The sequence below is a fragment of the Anas acuta genome, chromosome 2 (genome assembly GCF_963932015.1).
Source record: "Anas acuta chromosome 2, bAnaAcu1.1, whole genome shotgun sequence".
Taxonomy (NCBI): Eukaryota; Metazoa; Chordata; class Aves; order Anseriformes; family Anatidae; genus Anas; species Anas acuta.
Genome location: NC_088980.1, coordinates 83,527,072 through 83,538,570, shown reverse-complemented (window position 1 = coordinate 83,538,570; position 11,499 = coordinate 83,527,072). Strand labels below are relative to the sequence as shown.

Genomic DNA, 11,499 nt, shown 5'->3' with positions numbered 1-11,499 from the left:
GAAACTCCAATTTCATAGTGGAAGACAGCAACTTGCCTTCTAGTTGGAAGAATTCAAAAACAGTTCATCCACTATGTCATAAAACCTCCTAATAATTTTCAATAACTATAAAATGATGATTAGTCTTGTGGCATTCTGTACTAAAATTCCATAAAACCCACAAAACTCCACCCTGATTTGCACTGTGCTTATAGAAAAATGAGCCCAATATACAATCTCATGCTTTATTGCATTATTGTCATTTTGACAGTCCCAGAAAATTTCTTTTGAAATCATTTAATATTAATATCTGAACACCTGCTGTGCAATATGTTATTGTGACATATTTACTTACTTAGAAAGTATAATAATCACCAGCATAATAATCACTAGTAGACAATCCAGATCACCAGTTATGATTCTTTATTCTCAGCAAGGTAACACTTTGGTAAGGCAACCTATGCATCAACATGGATACCTTCCAACAAAACAGAATATGCTTTCATACAGAGACATTTTCTAACTGTATAGGAATTCCTGCACTCTAAAAGGCACTAAAGCTATCTTGGGAGTCATACTCCATTGTACAAATGTATATATATCCATCTAAGTAATCACAGACAAAATTCAGATACTGTCTATATATGCTGTATATATATATTGCATTAACAACCAGGAGCAGTTTGTAAGTCAAAAGCACCTGTATTCGCAATTTTTAATAAAAGGCTAGAAATACGGTGTTGCTTGCAAAAGGTAGAAACACACATTTGTACCTGCTGTTACTAGACACAGAGTAGAGGTATCCAGCCCCACAAAATTCTGTGCAACTATACCAAAGTACATTTAGTTTTCCACTACAGTTAATAGAGTCGAGAGTGATTCAAGTTGTCTTGAAAATGTTGGTCACGTCATATGCACACTGACTGTTTTGACTACATTATTGTCTACAGTTTGAGTGTAGACACTACTTTAGATGTAGACACAAAACTAGAGCTGAATCCCATCCACGTCATTCCCAATCATGGTCCATGCACTATAGTGCAATCAATAGGCCCATGCACTATCAATGAGATGCCACCCCTTGCTGTCCTGAATCTTGCAAATGTTCCTGCCAGTGCATCAGCTCACATAAATATTCCACAAGGTTCAATGATTCTACCTTTATGAATAAATTACTCATTTGTGAATCACTCGGACACTCATGAGTGGCAATGAACAAGGCCTCAGAAGTACCGACATCAGAAACAAAGCATATTTAAAAATTATGCATATTCTAATACAGAATAATTCTTAAAACCAATGTTCTCATTCTCTAAGACAAGTAGTCATCTAATTAAATTGAAAATAAGGACTGCATACATGGATTGTACATCCCTCCCTGGGTGCAGAATAAATATATGCATGCATGCCTATCCTTTGTAGAACACCTTTTCCATTTCAAGCCTACAAAGAGATGGACGTATCAGGTCCCTTTTACCTACATGAAGTGAGTTATTTTGCTTGTGAAATGGGCCATATTTCACAGAATTGTTGTTTTAAATCAGTTATTCAAAGAATAATTATTGAAACTGCAGATATTTAAGGAAAATCCTAAAGAAAATTGTTTTGAAACCCCCCCTTCACTGTTTTTCTTAATATTTGGTTTTAAACATAAATGAACTAGTAAAGCACCAAGTGATGACAAACTTTAACTAAGCTGGCAGGTAAATGATTGCAGAGCTAGCTCCTGTACCCAGTTTTTGAGGATGTTAGAAGTTTTATGAACCTACATGGCATTAAAACCTGCATTGTATTTATAGTCAGTTAAAAACAGAAGTACACTTTAAAAATGTAGGTGGAATGTTTAAAAAAATATTTTTCCTGGGTTTTATAGAGATGAGTTGTAGAAGGAAGATGATAGAGCTTGTGATTTTTTTCTTTCTGAACTGTGTAATGAAAAGATGTGATTATGTGGCCTAACCTAATCCAATTGCTTTATCTGAAAGGTAACTTTTATTCCCTTGTACCATATTATTGTCCTTACAATAAAGAAAGAATGCACAACAGAGGTTGGGTCATAAACCTAAACACATTTAATGATGTTACCACTTATCTTCCAACAGTGATCTCAAAGTGTAATTTAAAAAAGAAACCAGATTTTTCTTCAGTTTATTTTAAGTTCAGCTCTGGAAGGTCCTGAACTGCTTCAGCTTGTTATTAGAACTGAGAAATTACCACCTCATAAAAATACAGGCCGCAGCGGGACCCATGAGATCACAGATCGGTCATCTACAGCAGCAGCGTACTTGAAACTCTGACTGCTTCTCCCTCTCCATTCCACAGACCTCTGTACGTGCAGAGCCTGCACTGAAGAATTTCAGCAAGATTATGAGTGCGAAGGGGTAGAAAGAGGATTCAACTGGATTTCTATCCAATTGAGAATATATTTGGACCCTTTTATCATTTCACTAGTTCAAATCAGAGGGCACAGCCACTGACACCTAACATCTTAGGAAGCTATCTATGGAATCTGTCTGTCTCACACACAAACTCCCTCCAGATAATAAAAGTACCAGTACAAGAGGGTTGTTCCGTACTGATTTAGCATAAAAACTACATAACTATCTGCTATTGTAATGCCAGAACTAAAAGTACAAGCTTTAAGCTCATTAATCATATTCATACTAAAGTTTTGTCTTGGCAGTAAGAGAGTCTTGTCAAAAAATCCCACCCTTGATCAGCAAATACTAAACAGAGAAGGGGAAAATTCTCCATCTAGTATATCAACTGAATGTCTTCGTTCTTATTAGCCCTTTGGAATTAAAGTAAAAGGAACAGAATATCATTTTAGGCGTCAATATTACAGATTCGATAGTGTAAATCGTTAAGTGTCATTGTCTTCTCTCAAACATGTTCACTGATGGCAGTTTGTCTGAGATTTTGATGAAGAGCTCACTTGCGAGGTTGGTGAATATGCTGCTTGACGTGTTGAGGGTGAGGAAGCTTTTCCACAGAAGGATGTGGTTTCTGATGAGCCACCTGAGCTGCAGCTGGAGGGAAGTCCTTATCACCCTGTTTGAAGAACACATCAGGAAAAATTTAAGACACCTTAGATCCCTATGTTCCAGTTCAAGTGGATATAATTTTTTTTTTTTTTTAAATGTAAAGAGCAGATGCAAAACAGTGCAACATATTCCTCTAAGTCTCCCTGTACACGTAGTATCTTGCTATTCTTTCAGACAAGTTCAAAGTTTCACTTGCACAGATTTAGCTTCTTCCAATTATACATGTACATAGTACCAGAGAACACAGCATCTTAAAGCAATCCAATGGGAAAAAATAAAACATTTTATCTTCAGCATTTAATAGATGCTTGTGCTAAGTCACTCTTCACTGTCTCCGTAGAGTCAGATCTATTCAATGTATTTGGTTTTCACAACACAGCAAGAAAGAGGAACTATTTCACAAATAATCTAAGGCAGCTTGAGAAATGACCTGCACAGGAAAACCAACTGTAGAAATGCTAGTTCTGTAGGAAGAAAGGCAGGATCTAAAACTACTTTTGACTCAAATATTGGAGCTCCCTAGCTTTTAAGTTTAACTTGCTCTTCTAACAAGGTCTGTTAGTCTTAGTTCTCACTTGCTACTGTTCTACAGTATCAGTTCACATGTAATCCTCATGTCAGCAACTTAGAACTTTCTTTTCTAGGGTCAGTCCCATGAAGTTTTCATAAAGCAGTGGGAAACAACTTCTCTCAGTCCTCAGTGACAGTGAGAGAACAGCACTGCAAATTCTGTTTAGCAAATGGGACAAACACAGGCAAAAACAGTCTGTATTCCATGGGTTCATGGGGTGACAGTGTTACACAGAAATATTTTGTATAAAGCAAACACCTCAGATTGCCTGGTTCACACCTGACCCCATTCCGACCTACTCCAAATTCTTCACTTCTACTCTGCCAGCATTTTATATTTATCTCAATCACTAGGTTAGCTTTTTATATTTTTTCTACTTTGTTCTCTGCTCCAAGCTGCTTCTAATTTTCAAACACCTCCTCAGAATTAACATTTTCTACCTTCTTTCCCCTTGACACTGTTCTGCCTTTTCCATACCTCTCTGACCCCTCACACCCTGTTGTCTCAAACAGAAGATGCAAGTGCAGCTCTTCTCTGACTTGTTTGTAGACATGTAAACCACCTTACACACCCTAGTGATAACCATCATGTAAAGCCAAGGTAAAAAACCCTATACACAAGGCATGAATTACTGACCAGATAATTAATGGCTTGTTAATACTGATGATTAAGCTTATGGATTTCCAGGTCTTGCTTGTTGTTAAAGGTCAGGGAACAAACACCTAGAACTCCCTGTACCGCAAGGCACATAGGGTAGCTCCTTGTCTTCAAACATGTGCCACCACAGGCAGAAGTGCTGCTCCTCATCACAGGTCAAACTGTAGCAGCAGGCTTACATGCAATTGCCTTTAAAGACAGGAATGCAGTAATATCTGCCTTAGATATGAAAAGAAGATCCAATAAACTTTAAGTGCTGAAATTAAAACAGTGGAAGCCATTTCAATAATTTCAATTTCACACAAAACCCAGACAGAATGCTCAAAGGGACTGAAACAAATGTAGAAACCATAAAGCTCTTTATAATAAAAGAGAAAGGGGAATGAAAAAGATTAATTTTGTTCTGATCAGTAATAATTCTGAAAAGCCTACAATCATTTTCCTATGGCTGAAAGAAATTTAATGATAATCTTACCCGAGCAATGACACCAGAGATGAACACCGTTGGCTTAGGTGGGCTGAAAAAAAAAATAAAAGGGATTACTTTCACCAAATATTTAGAAGGTAAAAATCAAAAGCATGTCACACATAAAATGAAAAAAAAAAAAGTGGCATTTTTGGCAATTAATGTTTCAAATAAGAAAAATTTCCTCCTCCAATGACTTTTGCCATATTACAGCCAAGAACACTGATACAGACCTGTATGTTTTGACTGCTCTTACTTCATATTAATTGAGAGACAGCAGTGAAAGGCTAGTCTGAAAGCTTACTTTGTTACTTAAAGCTGAGAGTCTTGGTTTGTTTCCATTGGTTTATTAATCGTCCAATTTTATATATGAGCTGCCTCCAGTATGCTTTGGGCTTAGTATATTTGTATTGCAAGAAAAAATGGAAACTGCAATGAGACTAAACTTACTGCTGTTATGGAAAATAAAATAAAATCCAACTTTATATAAGTCAGTCAAATGAATTACGATTCTGAGTCTTAGAAAAAACAAGACCTAATACTTTAAATCACACATTTTAAAGCAGATATTTATCTACTCTATTACACAGGAGAACTATGTCCACAATAAAACAAATGTTAAAAAACATAAAACAAACTCTGCTCCACTTTTTGATTTGCAGACTTCCATTCACATCAATAGGAACAGACTCAACAGTAGAATTCAACTCACACTTGGTCAACACAAGGAATCAGATTCCCTGGACCACTGATCTACTGAACTGACAACCTCTACAAGAAGACCGAACTGCGGACAGGCAAGCACATATGGTGGTGTACATTGCCATAGCATCTACATTTCATATGCTCAGCAACTTTGGTGGCATATGGTAAAACCATACACCCGCGTGGCAGTCTGCAACAGGATCAAGAGCAGCAGCTTCACAAAATCTCTGTAATAGAAAGCTTGTAAAGATTTTTGGTATGATGCTATGTGAAGTTAAGGCACACTATGAGACCTTGATATAATGGTCTAATAAATATCACCTGAGCCCTGATTAAGTCATGGTATTGCTAGAGTCTCCAGATGTTTAAGAAAACTCACCAACCCTAGAAATTTTAAAAAGTGATAAAGAGTAGAAGGATTAGAAAAAGGGGGAAAAAAAGTTTTGCTTTATAATAGTTCCATTTAAGAGTACCAGTAATACTTCCTGCAATGAGAAAGAGTATTTTGTTAGCTGAATTAGCACCTCTTCAATCTAATTTTCTGTCAGTATAAACTAATATCAAGCAAAGATCAACAGCAAAGTACTTTCATTTTACCCTGATTGTACTGAGCCAATTAGTACATTACAGTCTGGATAAGGTATCTTGTATGGCGACCAACAAACTCAAAGAAATAACTCTGAGAAAACACAGATGTACTGTGGTGGCTGACAGCTCCATTCATAAACTAACACCACGACAGTATAAAGGAAATGAATGGCAAAAACAGAAAAAAGACATAGCAAGTTCTTTAATTACACATGGGATCTGGCTTTAATCATACTCAATGCAATATCAAACAAATTGCTGTTTCCCTATTAACGATATTAGACTGAGAAATTCAAATCCGATTGATTTTTTTCTTATATTCTTACTATGACCTTTGAGTGTTCACTATGCTTGGGTGATGCATGAAATTCAAATCAACATTTCCTGAAAAGAGCCTATATTTGCTGAACGTGCTACAGCTTGTCTAACCACCACCATGCCATACTTCTTGCTTTAAAAACAAATTGAATGTTTCATTGTTTTGGCCAAAATTGAAAACCAGAAGGAACCTCTAGCATAATGGTTGTTTTAAATTGAGCTTTTCCCACTGTATATTTTAAGTCTTCTCAGAATTTCTGGTATCCTGTTTAGGAATGTAATGCTGTTAATATTCAAGGAGCCTGAGCTCACAAGTGCTAAGTTCCCTGGGTACACAACAAAGTTGGACAGAGATAGAATATACAGTACGTTTCTGTACTTATTTTTCATTTAGTTGTCTGTTCTTTTGTCTCAGGAATTAGGCTGAAGGTCATATAGGGATCATTTTCATAAAAAGCTATGCTAAAAGCCAGTCAGAATTCTACATTTCAGGTAGTAACACAGATGTAGTTGACATCTCCCTGTAGAGATGAAAAGAAATCAGTAATACCATTTTCCTGGTAAGAACTATATCCTTTGTATATGAAGAATGTACCTTGAACTCTATCATGAAATAATGTATTTAGCCTTGTTTGTGTACAGCTCGTTCTGGGACTGTCATTAGTGGCACTATCTTAAGAATAAGAGAGTAATCAGGACTCACAGGTGTGGTAGTCACCAGAATGCCTTATGCCAACTTGCCTAAAGTTAACGCAGAACATTTTAGGATGGCACAGAACACAAGGGGAACAACCTACATGGAAACCAGAGTTGTAAAAACCTACCTACATGCAGCCGTACTTGGAAAGGATTTGACATCAATTTTCACCCTTGTTTGCCCTCCTTGTGGATTTTTGATTGAACTCCTCTTGCTTTGTGCTAGATTTCCAGCCAATGGGAACTAATGAGAATGCTTACCTGACTTCCAGCTCAAGCACTTCTACTCTCCATCCAAAAGGCCTTTCGCTGTTTTTTCTTTTTTTCCTCAGAAAACCCTGCATTAATTTCTGGCTGACCTGAGCAACTGCACTCAATAAATGCCGCAATGAAGCTTCACCTCTGTAGTTAACTGATTACAAAAGCCAACAAGTGAACACTTCACTCCAGTGGAAGTAACACCAGCCGACCACTGAGCTCATTTACATACGTTAATTATTCTTTAGCAGGGAAAAAGACAGAAGGCTGGCCAGAAATGTGAATGATTGAATGCACCTGTATCTTTATGATTCTATCTTAGAGCCACCATCTTTTTCCTAATTTCTACTAGATCACATTGTCCCAGAAAAATCTTTAAAACTTTAATATTATCAATTATCTCAGATGATCTATTGAACCAGAATCAGCCCAGAGCATCTATAATCATACACCTATACTAATGAGGAATTCAACTGATAGAGAAAGACCTGGATAATCACTCACTGAATTTATTGTGAAGAAGATCATCTGCAAAAAGATTTCTCTCATTAAAAATGAAATTAAAGTATGAATCAAATCTCCACTGCCAGACTCTCAAACCATTGGCTTTGTCAGATACAGATTAGCTGCCAGGCCCGTAATTTCATAATCACACTCCAGGACATCTAGTGCAGTTGTGGTATTCCAACATCACTCGCTATCCTTCCAAAGAGCTTACCAAAAATAGACACTAAACTAGAGACTATGCATAGGCTATTATTGCTACATTTGTAAAACATTGTCAAGTGCTTTAAATTCTATTGGTGTTTTATGTAAAGCACAACCTACATTTCTATTATTTTGTAAGCCATGGTGGTTGCTTTGAGGATATACTTAATCTGATGAAAATTGGTTTGACAGATGTTGTTTTGAAGATGCAGCATTCCTTTGTTTAGGCATCAGTAAGCAAGAAAGCAAAAAAAAATTACTTTCTTACAAAAATTGGACTTGTTTACAAATATATGTTTTAAAGCTATTTAATGCACACATTTGTTTATCATTAAATGATAGCCTTAGCTGATGTTGTGCACGAATACAACAGTGTATTTTCCCAGACTGCTTATTGTGTGTCAATATTTTCAGAGCGAACACTTGTTTTATTATAACGGAGGAAGAGAACGCATCTGTCAAGATTTCAGTGCGCAAAGAACTTACCCTGATTTTACATGTGCAACGCTGCTAAGAACGGCACCTGTTTAACTTCCGAATCTCCACTAGATTCATTTATCCTGATTGTATTCACATAAAATAAAGATTTCCATTATTTCATAATACTCAGCTTAAATAAGGTCTTTATCTGACATTGCAAGTAAATGGAATACTTGAAAAGATCATTAACTAGATGAAATGAGGCATTAATAATACTAAAATCTTACGTCTTCACCTCAGAGGGATTGGTTGAGCTCAAGTCTGACAAATATTGTAAAGACAAACACAAAGGCATTACTGTGGAATCTCCTACAGCCCACGGAAAACATGCAGAGGTGGTTATTTATCCCATTCCGTTTGAAATATAGAAACTGAACTAATCAGTTTTCCAAGTAAATAGTGATTGTTATAGTCATTAACTGAATCTGTGCAGTGTATGCACACACACACACAGGCTACGTACGTATACAGACTACACAACTTTTTAAGAGTGGTCCAAAGCACAGGAAGGAGCCCAGCCTCTGCCCTGTTTGCAGCACCTGGATTGCCTAGCACCGTGTTACTTGACAGGGTGGATCTGATGCCAGTTTCCAGTGGCTGGTTGAGTGGCAGTCCTGATCTGGATAAAAGATGGTAAGCATTACTCAAAGCATGATTCAGAATAAAAGACTGCATTTAGAGATGACTAACTAGGAAATAGAACCATGGATCAAAGCTAGCACTCAATAATCACTGGCAATTGGAAAAATGAAAACACACTAAAACAAATAAAGAACAGGAAAAAGCAATGGTAAACATAGTACCTCACAATATATGTTGTATAAAATATTGTATTCAGTCCAGGAACACCATAACAAAAGAATCAGAGCAGAAATAAAGACGGAAAAAATAACCAAGAGGGCATGCAGAACCTTCTACGTGAGTAAAGAGCTAAGACCTATTTGTGCTCTGTATACGCAAGGCTGGAGAATATTGTTCCCATTTATCTTCTTTATAGTATACATAGAAAATAACACTTGCAGAAAGTAAAAGACATGCATTTAAAACTGGTAATAGCAGACACCTTTGAAATACCATAGAATTAAATGCAGAACCTCCTGAAAATAAAGCAACATTAAGACCAAGAGTTTAAGGAGATTCAAAGCCAGAATTAGACATTTATACAGCTTAAACACATTCACATCAGTATAGAAACACAAAAAAGTTGTAAAAATGCTGGTATTCTGGGGCTCAAGTTAACCTTGAAATTACAAGGTCTACAAAGAGACACCTGTGCAGAGGTTAAACTTTGAAATTTCATTATCTACTCCGTCTTCGATTAGATATCACAAGAGATTATTTTCCTGATACATCTGATTCATCCAGAATTCATCTCAGTACTATAGATCAGGGTATAAGCACAGACTCAGGACTCCCAGTATGGAAATATTTAAACAGGCTAGCCTGCTTTCAAAAGGATAGAACTGAACACATGCCAGTCTTTTGCTAAGCTAGAATTATTTATTTTTTTTTTTCAAAATAGGTACAAAACCAGTAATTACTTTAAAACTACATTAAACTGCATTATCTTCTAAACGTGTATAGCTCATATTTGTCTTTTCCTCTTTGTGGGAAATAATTATTTGTCCTCTTACCAGTCGTCATCATCTGCTGTTACAGGGGCCTGGCAAACAGACGCATGAAATAATGCCATGACATGTTTTTCAGAGACTTAGAAACCACAGATGATGTCAAAATTTTTAACTATCAAAAAGCGATGGTGAATTTTTTGTGTTTCCTTGCCTTTCTCAAGCCACCCAGTGGCATGCACTGACCTGTAGCTGGCCTCCCTGACTATGGAGCATGAGGGAGCAATGACAGAGACCTGCTGCCGACTGGAGAGGCACCAACACTGCTGGGCAAAGGCAGCATGCAGACAGCACCTCGCCCCTTGAACACCCCAAAACACCAAGGACTTGAAAAGGGAGAATAACCTTCTACTGACCAGCTTGCCCTCTATTTCTTTGCTCATTTTCCAAGTAAACACACCATGCACTCTCTTAAACAAGTTGCTTAGGCAAGCAAAGTGAAAAACATTAAGTAGTATGTTCAATCACCCCTTGATCCCCCAACTGTTCCCTAATTAGAGCAAGTTTTATACCTTGTGCCTACCAAAACAGTCGCTCTATGAACAAAAAGTCCTCAAAATACTCTAGTCGGAAATCCAACTTCAGTCAACAAAACTTCTGACTTTAATCTCGCCCTTGGCTTTCTAGAATTAAAACCATTTTGGCAAGTTGTTCAAACCATCCAGCTTAATCTTCAAGGTTACTTGGAAATTCATATATTCTGGTTATGAAACATTAAAGCTAACTATTCTTAGTTTAATTCCTTTTTAAAGATGTCCAGATACTACTTTCTAGCGGTGCTTATTTGAATTTACGTGGTTGCTTTTAATTTTGGCATTGTCTGCAAAAATAAATTCTGAGATGATTAAAAACACACTGAGATGATTAAAAGCACATTTCTCAGCAATAGAGAAAGACTAACAAGCACACTGCTCATCAGCTTGCCTGAAATACTTTCCAATTGGCTGTAATGCATTTAGGTTATTAATTTTCTGGACAGAAAAGTAATAATTAGCCTGACTGACTACCAGAGGGAAATATGCTAGTTGATTGCGCAGGGACGTACAGTATCTGATATTCCATGTTAATTTATCCTGTTGAGGTCATTTATTTATCTGCCATAACTTTCAAACCTTTAAGATCACCCACAGGATGGCACTGTTGAACCTCTGAGTTTTCTGTACAGTACGTATACACCCTTGAAGAAATCCAGGTGCTGTGGCAGATACTAAAACAAGTAAAAGCAATGCTTCCTCTTGATGAACTGAAGTGTGTGATATATATATGTGTGTGTTCATATATATTTATATATATGGATACTCAGGCATACACATACATGCACATACAGCCACACCCTACTTTTTGAGAACAATTCTCTTGTCCCCACGTGTTTAGTTTCTGTCCCAATATATCCCATGAGCT

General features: G+C 36.8%; 1 protein-coding gene across 1 annotated transcript in view; it reads right to left on the bottom strand.

Annotated features, from left to right (window-relative positions):
• Nucleotides 1-385: 385 nt before the first annotated feature.
• Nucleotides 386-11,499, bottom strand: part of DAP (death associated protein) — a 46,540-nt gene continuing 35,426 nt past the window's right edge. The window contains exons 3-4 of the mRNA XM_068670998.1: nucleotides 4,727-4,769; nucleotides 386-3,030 (exon numbers count right to left, since the gene is read on the bottom strand). Coding sequence (XP_068527099.1) covers nucleotides 2,911-3,030; nucleotides 4,727-4,769 — 163 coding nt within the window. The 3' untranslated portion in view covers nucleotides 386-2,910. The remainder of the gene's footprint in view (nucleotides 3,031-4,726; nucleotides 4,770-11,499) is intronic.